This window comes from Dendronephthya gigantea, unplaced genomic scaffold, assembly GCF_004324835.1.
Source record: "Dendronephthya gigantea isolate DGI-Jeju-01 unplaced genomic scaffold, DenGig_1.0 000029F, whole genome shotgun sequence".
NCBI classification, from domain to species: Eukaryota; Metazoa; Cnidaria; class Anthozoa; order Malacalcyonacea; family Nephtheidae; genus Dendronephthya; species Dendronephthya gigantea.
The window spans coordinates 194,904-216,282 of NW_021163039.1; the positions used below are offsets into that span (position 1 = coordinate 194,904).

Below are 21,379 nucleotides of genomic sequence, written 5' to 3' on the forward strand. Positions count from 1 at the left end.
TTATTTATGGACAGTGCTTTATATACGCTGCAAATTCTTTAGCCATTCCATTCTGATATTTATATCAGCAATTTATAGGATGATTTACAATAGATGACAAATTCCAATTGGTATAAAAGTTACCAATTCTTACCTTTACAGGGTCGATGTATGATTCAATCTTAATTCAACAGTAGTCCTACTCAGTTCAATCTTCTCAGACTTGATTGTGAGATAAAACTAAGCGTTAATTCACTACACGAGAGTGTAAGTTCGAAAACAATGCGATTAACTCAACATTTGCATACAGTCAAAAAAGATACCAATTATTACACATTGCGGTTAGCGTCGGAATGTCTCACTTTGATGACATATCTTTACATTATTGACTTATGTAATGTAATCGATCACGATCCTTCCAGACTGACCTTTTGGCACTGAACTGGCTGATGTACATGGTCTATAACTAAGTTGCGCGCGTAAACACTGTCTTTTCAATTCATACTTGCATTACGCAAATCGAATTTAAATATGCTAAATTACCTAAAACATGTATCAATGATCGAACAGATCGATGTTTAGAATGAGGACGCGTATCAAACAGCGTGTGTGAGGGGTATGTGAGGGGTGTTTTAGGGGTGTGTGAGGGGGCATAATAACTATTATAAAAGTGGTGGTTAAATTGTTTTCAGTCATATAGAATAAATAGATTAAATGATAAATAAATGTCAATTAATTCTCCGTTTTCAGTATACATACACGCGAAAGTCCCTAGCTTCTAAAGAAAAATTATATATAAGAGTTGCTACAGGATTCATTTGAGGCCTTGTGTTGGTTAACTTTCAAAATATTGGTTTGAGACTTTGAAAATTTTCTCATATTCTATCAAAAGCATTGTGCATTAAAAATTCGAGAACATTCTGCGTGCATTTATCTCCTCCAAGGATTATGGTGTCATATTTCTGCAATGTTTTTTATTATTATGTCAAACAAGGCAAAGATTTTCCAATAACAAATCTTTATATTACTGACTTAATCTTTAACACGAATAGTCCGAATTTCATTGCTGCATTGATGTATTTTCAAAACAGATGGCATATTGAAACAAAACTGAAAGTGAAAGGAATTAAAATGAAAGTCAATATGCCAATTAAAACAACAACTCATGCAAATACCCCGCAATTTCTTGTCACAGCTACTTCTTTTAGCACTGACTTGAGTATATGATCAATGACAAGTTGCGCGCGAAGCACTGTCTTTTCAATTTATGTTTGAAATAAGCAAATCGAATTTAACTATGCTGAATTATCTAAAACATGTATCAACGATCTGTTTTCGGTTTAACCAAGGTTTACCTAGGTTAACCGCGGTTTTTGTTAGGTTATTTGTGACCCTCCACGGGAAAACATACATTAACGCTTTTCCGTTTAAATGGGCAAAAAAACGGATTCAAAACGGTTAATAAACGGATGCCTTAAAGCGTTTTCACGGTTCGTTAAAATGTTAAAACGGTTCAATGAAAAAATTTAACGCTTTCAAGAAAGCGTTTTTACGCTTTGGAGAAAGCGTTTGCACGGATAGGAATAACCGTTTAAACGCACAGAAAAATGAGCCGTTTTTTTGGATGGGCCGACTCATCCGTATAAACGGTTTGACGAATTTATATACCCATTTTAACGGACGAAACCAGACGATTTTGGAAAGCCTTTGATCCTAGACCATGATACTGGTTTTTAAATCAAACAACGGTAAAATATGTCAACTGTCTGTTGCATGGGCATGTTTGATATACCGGGAGGGGGAAAATGATTAACAGGTAAACGCAAATAGCGGATGTAACATTATACGTTGTTTATGTTCAGCTATGAGGGAGCCAGAGCTTCGATCGCTCTCCGCACACTGCTCTTTATTGCTACGTAATCCCAGTACAGCATGGATAATATTAAAATCATAAAATGGAGTAAAATTGTAAAAACAATAGCAAAATATACCTGAAGGACATGGCCACAGTCATGCCACTGCACTGACTGCAGACATATGTTATGATACATGCCGTCCAACAGCTTTAGGGCTAATTACGCTCCGTTGACAGCTACACATAAATACTCCATCAATGTCATATGTACCTAGTCAACGAAGTTAATTATACGTAGTAGAAGCAAGCAGACCAGCAACAGTCATACAGTTGTGATTTGCCACTCGTGCGAAGCAATTTACTTTGTTGTTTATGTGTGACCTTCCACGGGAAAACATACGTTAACGCTATTTGGTTCCTTGAAAAATATCGTTCATTATCCATTCGTTTGCCGTTCAAACACTTCAAGCATTCTTGCGTTCGTTGAATCGAAACGATTTTCGAGATCGTTCATCGTTCGAAATTGCCCGTTCGAACGCCTCGAGAAAAAAAGTTCGAAAATGATTCCAAAAGCGTTCAAGCGTTTTGATTTACCGTTCGTTGGAACGTTTGCTGGAATTTTGTTCAATCGCATTGGATTTGGTAGAACATTAGATTAAACATTTGCAATGTTACAACTTTATAGAAGAAGCGACGAAGGTGTAACACATAATGTTCCTAGAAACGTATTCAGTTCCTTAATATAGAAGGCTTGTAAAGGGGTTATATCATTTTAGCCGAATCGAATGCTATTTCGTGCGCTTCAAGATTTCTCTTAGCGTTCAGTGCATGCAATTATGTCATTAAGGTCAAATTTCAAGTCATAAACTGCAAAAGCTTTCTTTCAAAAATTTATTGTTTTTTTTAATGCCGCGGTAATGCAATGGTTAGAATCTATGCTTTAATACTTTTGTTGTTTCCATAGAGCCAAAGTTCAACGCGCGCACAAACATGCAACGTCTCTAGGCATATATACATTAAAACAGCATTACGTAGAATTGCATAGTTGTTGTGTGGTTGCTGGAAGTCCGGTTTAAATGGTCATTGGGATAGATACGAAGCAACCTGATAGTAGGAGCAACACCGGATAACTGCATATCTATAGTATGCAATAATTAAAACCCTTATACTGTATGTTGTGTAAACAATGAAATAAATGCAAATAACTATTAAACTACATCGCAATAATTGTATCAACAATAGACATAGATCTTTTGAAGCGCTTGATCATGGACGCCGACGTTCACCGGCCGAGGGCAATCCGAATAAAACACTTCGCAACTTTCGGCAAAGTCAGATGCACCAAGCACTGAAGCACATTTATAATCAGGCATCTTATATGTTTGGTTATAATTTGATTTCCCTCGACTAGCTCCTCGAATCGGAGACGTGGAACGTGGAAAAGCTTAAATTGTACAAATGATAGAGATTGTATGAAAGTAATGAAAAAAATAGAACCACAAGGAAGTCGCCTAATGAACATCATAATATTGCTCACTGAAATTTAGCGTAGCTAAACTTTGATAGGCACAAAACACAAGCCATATTATTTTTTCAAAATAATCAGGATCATGTGACAAATATAACAAACCAGAAATTATAATCGATATTATACCATTTAACTATATATATAAGCTTTCTGGATATTAAACTATAGCATAAGCAATGAAAGACACGGTCTACAAATTCCGTGTTTTACGAGGTAAAGTTTTAGCGCTTTGTTTTTACCAAGTTTGTGCAGTCCTTGCGCACACTGGCACAAGCCCAATTGGTAAAATTGGCAGCTGACATGCTGCAGCGTAAGCCTAATACAATATTGGCGATAAGTTATATCTAAAAGAAACTCAATTCGTTTTATTATCATAGGTCTTACAAACATTTAAGTTTGACCTCACAGAAAATGAACATTAGAATTTAACAGCTGCTTGGACAATAGAAAAATATTCACTAATTTTGATTTGGGTTCTCTTTATAAGAAAATTGCATTCCGGATATTAAATTGTAATCATGCATTTGGCATGTATGATCATTGCACATTTGCACTTTGAAGGCTGTTGCCAGCTATAGAGCGGCGAAGTGAACAAATATGAAATGGCGCCAATCAAGTTTATAAGCACGCGGGTAAAGATCTTACCAATAATTTTGCGAAGCCCTATCCCAAATATTTGCTGGATATTCATATCTATGGATACGTCGAGGTGTTTTAACACGTGCATATAAAGGTATGAACACATGCATATTGATTAATTTCTAGATTGTAGTGTTTGATATAAGGCATGTATGATTAAAAACACTTTATGCATGAGCCGCGCTTGGAAATAATTCCCGTCAGCATTGAAATCGGGCCCTATCGATGAAATCATGGATCATCAGATTTCGTATTACTGTTGGCTCGATCAAAACTTTATGTTTTTTGCCTTGTGCACATATATATTTATTTGTTAAGTGTGTGCATATAATTTATTTGTTAAGTGGCACTAAGGCTTATATGAAATTTTTGTAGACTATATGACAAAAGAATGTTGCTGTTTGTTCAAGATCGCTTTGGTTCAGTCGAACATCGTAAAATCGAACATCGTTTGCCAGAGGTTCAAAGAGGTTTGAGTACTTTAATTGGGTGGTCACAAAACTGCGATAGTATAAATAGGTGCATCTGCACTCAAACACCAACAATTTCTCTTAACCAAAAATTGTATGCAAATTCCTAAGTAATTTGTGTGTAGATGCAACCTTATTAATTCCTAAGCTGAGACAGGCAGGACAGGCAAATAAGATTTTTCCAGACACGAGAGTCAGTAGATACATTTTATGCATCAACACATAATGTTTCTAAAGAAGTCTTGCTTGGGTTATCGTAGGCAGGGGGCACAAATTGTGTCACAATTAGATGTCTCGAAGATGATGTGGATTGATTTTTTGTTATAATGGTGAGTATAAACTCTCCTATGCGTGCGTTTGGGATTGTCGTGTCTATTTGGGCGACTGCACTGCTATATGCTTTGCAGAAAAAAATGTGCGCATTTTTGACAGTTTCGATCCGCTGTTTCTATAAGGGCGGTATATGTAATTGCTATATGTTTTGGCTAAAAAATTGTGCACCTTTGCGCCGGGATGGAGTATTAAGTTGCTTTTCAGGGCGGAAATCTTGACGTTTGGATTACGGAACGCAGGCCTTCGACCCCATATTCAACTAACAAAAACTTTTTTTCATGCAGTGTAGCGCAGATAGCGTATAGTATTATTCAGATAACATGCTAGCTATATCAGTAGCCTATATTCTACTGTTAAAGTTTTGGCAGATGCTCTAAAATATGGAAAGGGATAAAGTATTTCATTATGAAATATTTAGAGGTATTTTGTGACCACCAAGAATTTTTAGTTAAATAAGATTTGACATAGAGCTCATATTTTTCCTACAGAGGTCAAATCTTTTCAATAACATAGCTACATAAATATTGCGTCAATTTTAAGTACGGATTAGAATAATCTGATTATACAGCATAAGGCTATTAATTATATGACTGTGTAGTCGTGTGTTCTCAAAATGAAAGCATATATAACGAGTATCGTTGTAGTAGTGCAATAAGATTTTAAACTTAGATTCGACTTAACTTTTTTATGTGTAAATATACTGTAAATAATAGCTTAACTTTTTTATGTGTAAATATACTGTAAATAATAGCTTAACTTTTTTATGTGTAAATATACTGTAAATAATAGCTACTTCAATAATTTTTGTAAACGCACCGTAATCCAATTAATTGCGAAGGTGTGTATTTTAAACCATTGATAAAATAATAATAATAATCGGAATTTTCGGCACGTTTTACTTTCGTTTTCGTATATATCGTCTACAGCTTCGTAAACAAATTAGGCCTAATGCATGGCAATAAAATTAGCTGCCATGCATGCCCATGATTTTGAACCACACTCTTTTCATGAAATATATTATGAATTTAGAATGGCTCTGTCAAGACGATTTCAAAAAATATATAAACGACTCAGTATTAATTAATTAATTTAATACTTTATTGGGTAAATATGAACATGATTATTTACAAAAAGACGTACTTATAATATGCATGCACAGAACATATACAGTATTACCCAATTGGAAGAGGTGCGAACGGAACGTAAATTTGTGCTATCCATGCGAGGCACCTTGCCAAAAAATACATGTGAATATAGTTTACCTAATAAACACACTAATAACAAGTTTACACAACGAGACAATTAACTCCTATGACAAGGACAGACACGTGACATGGACCAGGTACATAACAAGTTTACGTCGAATACAGTCGATACTAACATAGAATAATGATTACAGAGGTAGTATTTAAATGTTTTGACACTGGAGAATGTATTTGGTGGGGCATCTTTACAAACGCTATTCCATAATTTCACGATCCTGTTGAAATACGAGTTCTGGTATGTTGTAGTTTTGCACAGTGGAATCTTAAGCAACAGGTTGGGATTACGACATAGACGAGAGTGGTTATGGGTAACAAACGAGACATACTCATGAACATTGACATCAGAAAGACCATAAAGAGCCTTGTAGAAGAGGATTAGATCTTTTATCTCTCTATCATAACACAAAGGTAGTAAGTTCAGATCGTTGAGACGTTCATTGTAGCTGGTGTCACCCTTCCTAGCTTTCAATATCCATCTAGTGGCTCGCCTCTGCACTCGCTCTATCTTTATCCTCTGTGAGCAAACATATGGTGACCAAACTTCACAGGCATAAGTTAGATTTGATTTCACTAAGGAAAGGTACAGAGTACGGCGAACACTGACGTCAGTTAAGAAAGGGCATGTCCTCTTCAATAAACCGAGCAGTTTGTTCGCTTTAGCTGTAATCTCATAGATATGAGAATCCCATGAAAGATTCCAAGTCATTGTAACTCCGAGATCTTTCTCTTTCTCAACATGAGAAAGAGTGGTTGAGCCCAGTTGATACGGGAAATCCACCGGTTGTTTCTTTCGCGACACAGTCAACACTTTGCATTTTAACTCGTTGAACTTCATATTGTTGGTATTGCTCCAGGTGGCTAGGTTTGTTAAAGTTTGTTGTAATTGGCGAGCATCATCTTCACAAGTAATTTTCCTGAATGTTTTTGTATCGTCAGCGTATAGGGCAGATTCTGATTTTTCAGGAATGATGTCGGGTAAATCATTAATGAATAATACAAACAACATTGGACCGAGTATGCTACCTTGCGGTACACCAGATGTTACTGAGGACCAACCTGAAGCAACACCATCAACGACGACTCTTTGGGTCCGACCAGTTAAGTAGTCAGTAAACCAATTTAGCATGTTTGAATGTACACCAAAATGCCTGAGTTTTGCCAAGATTAATCCATGATCGACAGAGTCAAAAGCTTTGGCAAAATCCAAATAGACAATGTCTGTCTGAATATTTCGGTCAAGATTTTCTCCAATCTTATGTAGCACCTGCAGCAGTTGTGTAGTGCATGATCGATTGCGTAAGAAACCGTGTTGTCCCGGGGAGATAACGTTGATTACATGTTCATATAGTCGCCTACATACGCAACGTTCCAATAGTTTCGCAATGATGGGCAAGAGGGATATCGGTCGGTAATTCTCCGCTGGTTCTCTTAGATGTTTCTTGTGAACTGGTGTTACATTCGCTGATTTCCACTCTGCGGGAAGTCGTCCGACACTCAGAGATACATTAAATAATTCACAGAGACTAGGCGCAATATGCCAACTGCATTCTTTTAGTAGACGTGCTGGTATGTTGTCAGGGCCACTCGCTTTGGTGATATCCAAATTTCTGAGGTAATTTTCCACTTCAGCCACATCAACTGTTAATTCACCCAGTCTGAGCTCAGTTTCGGACGCCTCGCCATAACAGTCTCTGATGTTAGTACTGGATGTTGTAAATACTGAGGAGAAGTAAGAATTTAGAAGCTCGGCTTTTTCTGCAGACGACTTTGCTGTAATACCGCTGAAGACAATGTCAGAAGTCTGTTTTGACCTGCTATGCAAAATTGCTTTGTGGTAGGTCCAGAAAAGTTTCGGATTAGTTGCGAATGATGTTTCGATTTTCCTTAGATATTCTCTATGTTTCCTTTTAATTAGCGACTTGACTGCGTCACTTAAGCCTCTTAGCTTTTGTTTTCTCGTTTCGCACTTGTTTTGGCGATATCTTTTCAATGCTGAGTATTTCTTTCGGATAAGATGGCGAACTTCTTTATCTACCCAAGGAAGAGAATTGGTATCCTTTATTATTTTAGTTGGAATGTGGTTATTTACTGCATTAAGGAACGATTTTTTCCAGCAAGACCAAAGTTTATCGATATCATTGGTACTGTTAACATCAACATTGGTACTGTTAGTATCGTTTCATGGTGAGTATATTTATTAGGTAATTTGCAGTTGTTTACTTAGAAAAAAAGAAAAGATTACATATATGAATCAGTTACATACAATGTGCTAACAATGAAATACTATGATACTATAAGATTATTTACAAATGTTTGTTTACTGCTAGTAAAAATCAAATCTCACTAATCATGCTTACTATTAGCAATAACAATTGTTTTTGAGAAAACGACAAGTCAAAATTTTGACAATTGATAAATTTGTAATTTGCTTGTTGATTTATTAATAATGAGATGATTGTTCTCTTTCGACTGACAAAGTTATGCCTAAAATTTAAGCCTTATATTGGCAAAAAACGATTGAATTTACAAGTTCACAAACACAGGGTGTGAAATTAGCCAGTAAATAGAAAGTTTACGACTTAGGACGGCAACATGACGACGACAGCTTTATAATAAACCAGTTAACTTGTTGTAAAGAAAACATGTCATTTATTATCTATTGTGTACAGTTATAATTGGTTGAAGACATCGGTTTACGGCCGGAAAGAGCCTCTATTAAAACAAGTTTTTAAATTTCAGCTTAAGGTAAGACTGAAATGCAAACGTTTTACATAAAACATTACGCAAGAATCTGTGATTTCTAACAACAGATATAACAACAACGTCTAGTGAAGCACCATTGAACTTTTAATATTCAATTTACTTATTATTAGCTGCTTTCGCTGTCACAATTGGCGTCGTAAATCTTAAATTAGGTGTCGAAAGTGTTCAAAACCGGATACGATGCTCACTAACTAGTCCAAGACCTCGCCGCTGGCTTCGTGATTACATTTCAAAAATTTCAAAAATTGGCATAGTACTTCAATGTGTTCCAAGCTGCATCAAAACGAGGTCAGCAGGTGAAATAGCGACGGATCATTTTAAAGCATGTATAATTTTTGGCGAAATGGACTTAATTAACTTGATTTGGTCGTTCAATTTACATAAACTTGAAAAGAAGAAAAGATGTTGTTCAATTTGGCTCCACAAGCTGCGAACTTTGCATTTCAAAGCTATCGCCTCTCCTTGCAACATTTCTTGAAGAATGCTTGCTCAAAATTGGGTTGAAAGCGCGAAAAAAAGTACCGAAATTAATGATAGATGTGTCCTTTTTAACTACGTTCAAGCTTACTATTGCTACGGTTTTTTCTCTTTCCACCAGTGTCATCAAGGACCTTATTTGTATTTTTTGTTTCATGTTATCCAGTTGATTTTGTTCAGAGGTATCTTTTCTCCATAAAGTATCGAATATAAACGGCAACGTGCTCAATGTAATTGTGCTGATGATGTGAACCGTTACGGAGATGTTAGATTCTTGGGCTGAGGAAATCATGAAAATTAAAAGATAAAAGAAATTTGCAACCAAAAATATTTTGGCAAAGAAATAGAAGAAGACTCTGTCAAATGGCAAAATCGCTTCTCTTGTCATGTTGTAGAGAGGTTTGGGAACTTTTCCATTAGTAATATCAACAAGAAACATTGCATGTAGTTCGTGTAGTTCGGTTTTTCCTTCTGGTTTGTTCTCTTCCCACAATTCCTTGCATACTTTGTGAATGTTTATTTTAAGAACTAAATACTTTGTTTCGACTGACAATCTCCATTGCTTTAGCGAGTAGATTACAACAGCTATAATGGGTATGAGGTATGGAATGTAAAGTTGTGCATTAAGATAAATACCAGCAATCATCAGGAAAATAAGATTCATGAAAATGGAAGTGGAAAAGATACACCAAAATGCTGCAGATAAGGATAACACAAACTTCCCATAACGCCACAACAGAGAGTGATGTTGGACATGAGTACTAGGGTGTAATGTCATTGCAAATACATACACTACAGTTAACATAACGGTAACAAAAACAATAATGTAGACGATAGGAAAGAGAATAATGGAAAGAACAGCCCACAAAATCTTCTCTCTTCTTGTTGTATGATGAGAATACACTAATGAACTATAAAGCTTCCCCCAGAGTTTAATATTAAAAAGAGAAGTGATTGTAAATATATAATCATTAGAGCTTTGATAATAAAAATAGTGTTCCGGGTCGTTTAGTGAGAAAATATCAAATGGCACCATGACACAAAAAAATGCTACGGATACAAGGATAGCTGGAACGAGAGGTAAAATTATAAACAACAGTAATCCAGGTAAAAGCCATACGAAAAGCCTTCTAACAATAGGTATGGGAAAGCTTTTCTCCTCGATAAAAAGCATATAAAAAATTGTTGAAATGGCTAATGGACTGTCAATAATTTCGTAATCCGCTTCTTTCTCCGCTTCTTTCTCCGCTTCTTTCTCCAATTCTTTTCTCTTCGACGATGATCGCAAATATTGTATAATTAAAGGGAATAAAATAAAACTCAAGAAAAATGGGACTAATGTTACGTATGCGCGGGCTCTAGCGATCAGATTTGTAGCCGCATGGTCAGCACAAATTGTCAGGTTACCAGTGGTTATTCTGCAACAGTTATATAATATCAAGCCGTCCTCGTCAGTGTGAGGGTGACATAACTTATAATCGTGAGTATCTTCTGAATGAGAAAGCTGGTGTAGAAGAAAGTCGAAAACAAGTTCAGTTCCTTTGTTTCCGGTTGGCAGACATCCGTGAGTTAACTCAGAGACAACAACATTCACCTTTGCGATCCCTGGTGTTAGCGTAATACCGAAAAACGTATTGCCTGCTACATATGTTATCAATGAAATAATTGTTCGACCAATTTCGCCTGCCCAAGACCATTTATACTTAGGAGAGGATTGCGTTTCGTTCTTTGAATCGATTGTCAATTCTATCTCTACCCCATTGGTAGTATATTTATGCATGGTATTAATAATATTCTTAACGTCCGATTCCTTAATTCGAAGTTTGGGCTTGTGGCTTTCGCATCTATTCGTTGTGTTTGTTAAATTAAGGTTTGTCATTGGCTGGTCTATTGTAACATTTTTACCTCCTGGTGAAGATGTTGAATTTTCGTGAGCAAAAACAGCCAAAAACAGGAAGAGCGAAACAACTGCGAGCGTAGGATATGCAAATGAAGCCATCGTCTTCCACTATGACCAAATGCAGGTTCTTGCTAGAGAAAAATTTCAAAACCTGCAATATTTTAAAGATACTTTTGTAGATCACTTTCTGCCGATTCAGATTTATAGGGTTTATCAAAACAGCTAGATACTGTTTAGAAATATCTTCAGGGCGTAGCCTGCGCGTCGTTAGCTTCAATTCAGTATGCTTCAATAAATAGCAATAACTGTAAAGTAGCGTAGCCAGCCTGACGATTTGTCCCGCTATGCTAACATTTTGGTGTTCAATGACTGGGAAAACAATAAATTTCTAAAGAAATGAAGGCTAGCTTCGTCAGGCTGGCTTCGCCACTGTATCTGTATAAAGACTATTTAATAAGAAATAGAAGGCGACCGTATAAAATTGAATTAATTAAATTATTTTTCGGTGCAATTTCGATTATTTTCTCGAAATTAATGTATCTATAGGTACAGGGTGTATACTAAAACAATTAGACAACTCGCCTTCGTTGTCAACTCGGACTCGTGGTCTAATTGTTAAATAGAAACACGCTTCTCGACCAATCAGCACGCGCGTACTATAAATGTTATATTATAAACGTTTTTGTACCCATGTTTCAGATATTGTAGTGATTGTCTCTGATTCCTTTATACACACTCTCATCTACACGGCTTGTTAAGACTAAATTACAGTTCGCAAAAATACAGCGGTATTTATCCCGATATAAATCTAAATAGCTGCGAATATTTTCTCTTGAACATGTTTGATTTTCGATCTATGTTTATATCAAACTAACGGGTCCTAAGATTCACCACGTAACACAAACAATGACGCATGTATCCAAGATATGTTAAATTATGCATCGAATTTTATAACAAAGTTTAACTAACACGTTTCTGAAGTTCTTCGATTTTGTAGTAATATTGTATAAATAATGTTGGTATAATTAATGTTATTTAACCTCGTTTGTTCTTGGATAACACCTTTAGAAATTATTCCTGTAATTAAAATTCCTTTGAATTCCGGGCACGTATATGCTATTATTTTCAGCAATGCTAAAATTTATTAGGGTTTTTAAAGAAAAGGAAAGAAATCTATTACATGAGCAGCTAAAATCAATTTATTCGTGAACAGGTGTATATATACTCAAGTGAGTGTTCCCTATACCTGTCGAAAAGGGCTGTCACAGGCGGCATAGTCATATAGTTGTTCATATCTCATGCATATATAGAGTGCATGTGCATGTTCCAGATTTAGACTTAGGGTTTATTGATTGCACAAAATTATATAATTGTGTTTATACCGTCACAGGAAAGAATACATTAATATAAATGTATTTTCCACGTAATGAAAAAAGGGACCGATAAAGCACTAATTAAACCATATTTTCTTCCGTTGCGTAGCTATGTCTCGTATTTATTGAACAATGCCGTAATTATTGAAAGATGTTTCGTTTTGTTCCATGCTGTATTCACTTCAGATTACTGTTGCCGTTTGTACAATCACGCGTGTGATTATAGTTTCAGACAACTTAAAACTTAAGAGGAGGAAGGCGTGAAAACGCTACCTTTAGGTGGCCAATAAAACAAGATATAATTGGATCGTATTTAGCTATATTACCCGAAGACCAAAAGTGAACATATTAGTGCATAAATTTCAAGCTGGATTGTTCACAAACATCATATATCAATATGGAATCCTTTGAAAACTTGAAAAACATTGACAAACTGCCAGCAAACCTGCTAGGATGCTAGAGGATAATTTTGCCATTTATATAACAAATATATAGCGTTCATGGCCAAGAATCGTGAAAAATGAATAATATGCAGCATGCCCTGATATTGCATAGATGCAAATTTCTAGTGAATGTTTATTTCTTCGAATTTTCTTTGCCGTAGGATCATTTGCATAGTAGTATCATTCATTGTACACACAAAATATCATATGCATGGACAAAAAAAATCATATGTAATTTTAACACTTCGCTTGATGGAGGTAAATAACGTTGGAAATGACGTTCATGGAGAATCGAGCGGAAATATAAGGCTTATTTTTCACTACGTTTTTCACTACGTTTTTCACTACGTTTTTCACTACGTTTTTCACTACGCAGGTGCGTTCCTGCAAGCATCTGGTGTTAAGAAATTTGTTAAAATACAATCGAACTGAAAAGAAATAAATTCGCTTTGCACGAGAAATATGGCAAGCGGAAAACCGGCTTAAGATTAAACCGGGAACAGTTGTTGAGAAAAACTCATTAAATATCGTATATGTTAAGAAGCAAGTGCTACAAGTAAAAGTAGTTATTAATTTAGTAGAACGAGTAACAAATATCGTTATCAAGTTACATTGCCATTAAATTGCATTTCTAGGACCCTTTGGTATAATATGCGCACTCTGTGCACCAGGTTGACAACCGAAAGGGGAAAAATACCTTCGCAGTGTCCGTTCGCTTCCAAACGAAATGTTATGAACAGCTGAGAAGGACAACACAATAACCAAATCGAAAAAATCTTAAAAAATGTCTGTCAGACCGAGTTAGGCCGAGGTTTAACCTCCATCTCACCGCGGTTCAACCTCGGTGTGACCTTGGTTCAACCGCGATACGACCGAGAGGTTAACCGCGGCTTTTGTTAGGTTATCTCTGGACAGTACTGTACATTGTATAACTATATATATATATATGGCCCAAGCATATCTATAATATACACATCGTACCTGAGACCCGTTAACGGTGGACGATGAATTGTTCCAGCTCACTTGAAGACGACTTGTTGTCACAGCAATGAGGAGCAAAATTGCGTCAATATAATTTTATTTGCAATACATGAAGCAGGTGGATCGAAAACCTGTTTTCCCGGAGCAGACGCCACCTCAGCCAATAGGACGCAACTTCGTGAAATTATATAGATTAAATTTAACTGCTAAACCGTTTTGTAATTAAAATATCCAATCCACTGCTCATGCACCGCATAACGTAATGTTCCCAACGTGTGGCTCGTGCATTGTTAATTTCCTTTGTAGAAATGGGAAAATATATATTATGGTTTAAATATAGTAACTGAGATAAACTTCTTTGTACGAGGATTAACATGTTTAAGAAGACCTGAGGACTGATTTGAACGCAAAAACAAGTCACTCGTGCAAATATAATAATATATAGCTTGCGTGCAACGCTATCTCATAACAACAATGCCGCCCACGTCAATATGCCGTCCAATATGCATAGGACGCAATTTAAAGTTGAAATTTAATTACATTCTTCAATTCTAACCCCAGCAACTACTCACAGCACGAGGTTCATTGGCAACAACGTGTACAACGCATACGTACGCCACGTATGAAATAATCAAAGATTTAGAACTCGACCGTTTACAAGGCAGAGTTTTTTCCATGACCTGTTATAGTTTTCTCAAAATCATAGACTCCCCTTCAATAGCTGCGTGGTCTAAGAAAGAATCTGTAAATTTCATTTCATGTGATATGGCGTATGCTTATTTCCCGCCGGAGTGCTCTGCTGAATACCTGTGAAATCAGCGTAGTCTAATCGGACAAACATTTCGATACAAAATTTGCGTGTTTTGATAGAAGTATAGGCTGCTAAGTTGCTATATGTCTGCCGGTCAACGTGGAAAATGATGTTAAGATGTAAACGTAAATGTAACACATTGTTACATTGCTGGGTTTCGGTTAAAATTGCCGTATAATGAATAAATCACAAACATTAATATGCCGCCAATTTGTTTCACGAAAAAATGCCAATTTGTTTCGCAGTTGCAACTCTACGAGTGGAGAGTTTGGGAAATACAACGGCAACGGCAACTGCAAAATATATACCTAATATTGTGGTATTAAAAAAAAATACGATCTAGTATTCACTTGATTTGCCTCTTCAAGTTTCCTCTTTCCTCTACAGTTGTAAATTATTTAAATATGGTCGATCAGCAAAATTGCTTCTAAGACTCCAAACAACATCGAACACATTAACTGTTGCCGCGTTGTCATGCACCGTGGAATTGGTGTAAGTCACGATGTCGTTTCACCAACTACGGCAGTGTGCAACGTTAAAGGCCACCTAATTTACATTTTCTTTTGTCTTAAAGGATAAATGCCAATGTTGATAAACACGTTGCGGTTGCCGTTGTCGTTGTATTGCCCAAACTCTCTAATACTCGACTATACGAGACTTGAACAAGAGTAAAAAACGCAACGACGAAGTTGGTAACAGCATCGAAAAAATTTTCATAGGAGAGAAAGGAAAATTCCGAGAAACGTTAGAACTATTCTCGAAAATCCTAATCAATGTCGGAAAGTACAAAGAAAAACATGTTTCCATGATTTATGACAAGGTTATCGGAGAATTATCGTTGTCTCGGTGTCGTTGCAAGCAAGCGACGTTCAACATCGATTTTGCTTTGAAATCTCAGAAAGATGAGATGCGCAAAGAGAAGCATCTTAGAAAGATTAAGTAGACGGAGCCGTTGGACAAGCAGAAGTTCACAAAGGCGCAGTCGGCGCTTAACGCGTCGATCGTCGAGACAGAAAAGACATTTCATTCGTTGAAGGAGGAGCTGGAGTCATTTGATAAACAACGCGTTGAAGAACTCCGCGCTGTTCTCCTCGCGTTCACAGAGAGTGAGCTCAAATATCATTCTCATGCGTTGGAGCTGTATTCAAGGGGTTTTAATATGCTACGTCAAAATGGTACGGTGATTTTAGTGACACTTGACCATCCATTGTGTAATTATATATATAGATCCAATTAGAAGACATTTCTACGTCATTTTTTTAGATAAGGAGATGCTATCGTTTTTGGACACAGTACAAGACAGCAGAGCGTCTGCAAGGCGCAAGCGACAGTAAAACTGATGTTCAAGCTTCAAGTATGCAAACTGAGGGAATGACTTGAACCTAGTGTTGATTAAATTGTAATTAATAAACGTCAGCAAACAACACTCTCGTGTTTATTATTGATTAAATTATGATAATTATACATTTAAAAGATTTACTTCAGAAATTAGCAGGTGCAATAATTAAAGAAAAGTATGCCTGTATGTTTATAACCTCATATATATTACACTATAGCTAATAATATATCAGTTGAGCATATAGCGTTTTGAGCAGTATATGAAGATCTCTTGTGCGAAAGTACGTATATTTTTAAAAATTACTCCCCGTTTTTTTACTGACATACAGCTTAACACGCACAAACTATATAAGAAAATGTTTATTCGCATGTTGGAACTTGCTTACACCAACTCCTCGTCCAGTTGTTTCGAAAAAACGGTTGTTTCGAAAATTGTGCTGGTTCATACGTGTGTGTGTGCAAAATATCCTGGTTACCTAAATTTCATCTGTAAACTGGCGAGATCTCGGTATACAAGGAAAGCCCTTCGTTTCATATAATTGCCGTTGAACGTTTTATATTTTCTGTCGGTAAATTTAGTAAAATTGTTTGCCAATTCGCGTAGATATTTTCTCGCCTATCAGGATGAACAGGCCCTGCATGTCAAAAGCATTTAGCTACAAACTGTTGCGTTTTTAAATTAACTACAAGGAAATTCGTCCGACGAACAAAATTATGCATATATGAGCAAAGCTGTATTGTATTAATATTCTTGCATGTTTGCATGGTGACAGTCAATAAGTAACTTAGCTTGTAGGTACACCACATGCACGGTAAGGGGGAGTAAACGTGCCGTGTCTACAAGCTAAATTACTTATGTATTGTATTAGTTTATATTTTCAAGCTTTTGAACTATGAATTAATTCTACCGATATATCTCTATTGTAAACAGTACCAAGTTAAAACATCTTAGGAAGTAATGACTTACGCCCCCCCCCCCCATGTATAAATATTTTAACAATTTATATAATTATGTAATTTAAGGTTGATGTTCACTGTAGTTAGGTACTCGATGTGTGTTGCCTCGCAATAGCATTTGCATTTGGGATAAAACATGGCGAAGAGAATCAATCATTTCTGCCATGTACATATTTTTTCCTTCACATTTCACATTAACAATTACCATATTTCCAGATGTTTCTACTATTTCCAAAAATTTGTCGATTTCTTGTCTCAGTTCCTCGCTATAGGCGTCTTTTTGCTCAGATGTATTTTCAGCCAATACTATGGTAAACAGAAGGGGAAGTGTAGCCATTGCAAATGTGCTCATGATTTGAACAGGCTCCGAAATGTTGGACTTTTGAGCTAATAATATCATAACAGACAAAAAAAGACAAAAATTGAACACAAAATACATTCGTACGAAGAAATAAAACAAGACTTCGTTATACGGCAAGATATTTTCACGTAGTTTATCATAGAGAGCTTCCGGAATAGCTCCGTCCTTAACGTTTACAGAATACATAATTCGTGAGGAGGCTGCTCCAACAGAACGATCTTCATTGTGAATTTCTGCTTCAGCAAGGGCATTATCCCCCGAAGAAGTATCCAAAATTTGCAATTCATCTTCAGCAGAACCTCTATTCTTTGCACGTTCCTTGCAAACTTCGTAAATTCTATTTTTAAGTTGCAAGTACTTTGTTTCTACCAACGATCTCCAGCTGCCCCAAGAATAAACGATAAAAACTGCAATCGGCGTCACGATTGGGCTGTAAAGTGATCCATTAAGGTATAGACCGATGACGAAAAAGAGGACATAATTTAAAAAAGTTGTAACGAAGACGAAAACAATAGCGCAAGTCATTGGAATCATAGCATAATTTATCAAATTAATAGTGATAGTTCCCAAATATGCGTAGCGCTTGCTATATTTGAAAATAAGTATACACCACGTTAACTGCTGGGCGGAGGTAGCGAGAGAAAAAGTAACACACGCAAATAATGGATATAGAATCACGGAAAAGAAAATGTATATTAACGTCCATAATTTCTTATGCATATGCTTCCAGCAGGCTGAAGACACCATCTTTGAAAAAAGCTCATCGAGGGATGGGCATTCTCGTGAACGTTCCTCTTGCCAATGCTCCACTTGTGAATGCTCTTCTGGTGAAATATCCTCTGAAGGATGCTCTTCTTGTAAACGTTGTACTCGGAAACGATCCTCTGCATGCGAACGCTCACTTTGCGAACGTTTCTCTGCAAAAATCGTCCAATAGAATTTGACATTTAACGGTAATGTTAAAAGGAAGAGGTATTTTTTAAAGAAATTGGCTTTATCAGTTCCTATTCGCTTCTTAGAGAACTCGTTCATCTCAAAGATATCGAAAATCGTAAAAAACAATGTCCACACCGACAAAAAGATAATCGAATTCCAATCTAACTCTAAGGAAGTAATACTGAGAATCACTGTGACTGTCAACGAAAATGCCAATCTTCTAAGACATTTTTTTGATGGATTCTTCGATGCCTTGATAAATACACTATGGAAAATAAATGAAAGTGCCATTGGACTGTCAGTGATCTCGTATCTATCGCTCTCTTCCTGAAATGATAGTATATAATTAAGCATCAGAGGACAACCAATGTAGAGGAAGAGGAAGACCACTGCCCAGGTTATGTAACTTTCAGCATGTTCAAGCATAATTGATGAATAGTCAGCGCAAATTGTCAGGTTTCCCATGGCTACCCTACAGCAGTTGTATTGTTTCACATCCCTCTCATCACTGTGAAGCTGGCATAATTTATAGTCATGAGCGTCTTCTGGACGAAAAAGCTTATGTAGCAAAAAGTTAAAAGCAATTTCAGACTCGTTGATTCCTGTTGGCAGACATCCGTAGTTATCCTCAGATTCAGAAACGACAACATTCAGTTTTTCGATCCCAGCCTTAAGCGTGGTTAAGTGGTAAGAACTAGAGGAAGACAGCGACGAAATATTATTTTTTGCAATCAGTGAGATGATGGTTCGACCAATTTCGCTTGCCCAATACCATGTGAATTGGAGAGAATTATTATTCGAACCGACAGTTACTTCTATCTCTAGAACATTAGTAGTATAAATATGCATAAGTCTCAGAATTTCCTCGAGGTCTGATTCATCAATTTGAAGTTTACGCTTGTAGCTTTGGCAAATGGATGATGCATTTGTCATATTGACAGCTGTCATTTGTTGGTCGGTTGAAATATTTTGTACTTTCCTGTGGAAGAAGTTGCATTTTCTTCAGCGAAACTAGCCGAGGACAGAGCGAGGATGAAAACTGCAAACTTTAGATACACAAATAAAGACATTTCGTATTGACTCGTAGGATACGACCAAATAATAACTTGTTGCCTCAGTCAGTTTTTAAAAACCTGTAACATAGTAAAACAATTATTAAGATTGTTATATAGGCCATTGCTCACTAAACCCCAGCCTAAAGAGAATAAGCTGAATAGGGACTATCGCAATTAATTAAGTATTAATGTATAGTAATTAAAGTGTATTTAACCATTTAGTTTTCAACGCAATTTAAAGATGTAGAAAAATAGGGAGTTTTTAGAAATACATTTAATTGTGCATGTTGTTGTAGATTCAATAATGGTAGTGTAAGCTACAAAAAGCGTGCAAAACAGGCACAAGTTTGGGACTGATTGGCTGAAGAAGGACAGGTTCGGTTTTAATACGAACCGCAAACGCTTTGTTTGTATACAACTTATACAACTCTATATTTATTGTTACTCGCGCTAATATAATGGACTAAGCACATCAAACCTACTCAAGCTCAGACGTAATAACTGAATATGTTGTGATTTTCAACCAGGCTTTTCATTTTTAAGTTCCTTTGTGCGGTGTTTTTAGTTTTACTTTCGTTTACCCGGCATTAAAGTTTTTCCTATTTTCAACACACAACTCCTAACGTGCACAGTACCCGGACTTATTTAGTGTTAAGGGCGTACATATATATATATATATATATATATATATATTAATATATATATATATATATATATATAGAGGAAGATATACTCGAACTAAGATTGTTAACAGCTTACTGAGCACCGGTTTGCCACAATCAAATTTCACATTTTTTTTCGCTTTGTACTAATCATGCATGGCGGCACCTCACGAACTTTTCCCACAATCCCACCTATAGATTCACAGACCATATAAAACTACAATAATACAACTCATTATCTATGTTGAGGTAGATTTATGCAAAAAATTGTTCCTTTCTCATCACATGTCTATTGTATTTTGCACAGATAAACCAATAGCAATCTTATAATTAACATATTTTTCAAGTCAAGGTTGATGAGCTGAGCAAGACGAATGCCATTGGTACGTTTAGCTAAAATACAATAGACACGTGACGAGAAAGGAACCATATTTAGCTATATTTCCTCTTTAACATGTCTATATATATCAAACTAGACGGTTTATATCTATGTTTATATCAAACTTACGGGTCCTTTATAAGATTCACCACGTAACACAAACAATGACGCATGTATCCAAGATATGTTAAATTATACACAGAATTTTATAACAAAGTTTAACTAACACGCTTCTGAGGTTCTCCGATTTTGTAGTATAATATTGTATAATTAATGCATGTTGGTAAGTTATATAACCTTGTTCGTTCTTGGATGAAACCTTTAGAAATTATTTTTGTAATTAAAATTCAAAGGTACATAGGCACGTATAAGCTATGATTTTCAGCAATGTTAAAATTTGTTGGGGTTTTCAAGGAAAAGGAAAGAAATCTTTTATATGAGCAGCTAAAATCAATTTATTTTGTGAACAGGTCTATATATACTGAGTGTTCCGTATACCTGTCGTGAAGGGCTGTCACAAGAGGCATAGTCAAATAGTTCGTTGTAACTCATGCATAGAATGGGTTCTAGAATAATGCTAAACTTTGGGTTTATTGACAGCACAAAAGTAGACTATAATTGTATTTATACCGTCACAGGAAAGAATGCATCAATATAAATTAAGTTTAATTAACTTTAAATTCTTACCTTAGGAAACGCGATCCGTGAAATGTTGTTGACGGTAATGGCCAACGATTAGTGTCAAATGTAATTGACAGCGCAGGTGTTTATCGGTTTTTACCAGCAGGTACGTTCGAGAAACACCAGTTCTTGTGGTGCAGTACTATATGCAAACAAAGCTCAAATCAACGGATGGAGTTGACTTGCTTTCACA

General features: G+C 36.1%; 1 protein-coding gene across 2 annotated transcripts; it reads right to left on the reverse strand.

Moving 5' to 3' along the window:
• Nucleotides 1–8,947: 8,947 nt before the first annotated feature.
• Nucleotides 8,948–14,078, reverse strand: LOC114524069. 2 transcript variants are annotated; one of them, XM_028545184.1, is made up of 2 exons: nt 14,007–14,078; nt 8,948–11,360 (listed from the first exon to the last, which is right to left on the reverse strand). In XM_028545184.1, exon 2 carries the CDS (start codon nt 11,306–11,308, stop codon nt 9,242–9,244), a length of 2,067 nt encoding a protein of 688 aa, XP_028400985.1. In that variant the 5' UTR covers nt 11,309–11,360; nt 14,007–14,078; the 3' UTR covers nt 8,948–9,241. The 2 variants fall into 2 exon arrangements, with proteins under 2 accessions (XP_028400985.1, XP_028400986.1); XM_028545185.1 differs by having other exon boundaries at nt 8,948–11,340; nt 14,007–14,065.
• Nucleotides 14,079–21,379: the final 7,301 nt, after the last annotated feature.

What these genes read in the sequence shown, in the direction of transcription:
- LOC114524069 (XM_028545184.1), bottom strand. Translation starts at nt 11,308, where the DNA reads ATGGCTTCATTTGCATATCCTACGCTCGCAGTTGTTTCGCTCTTCCTG.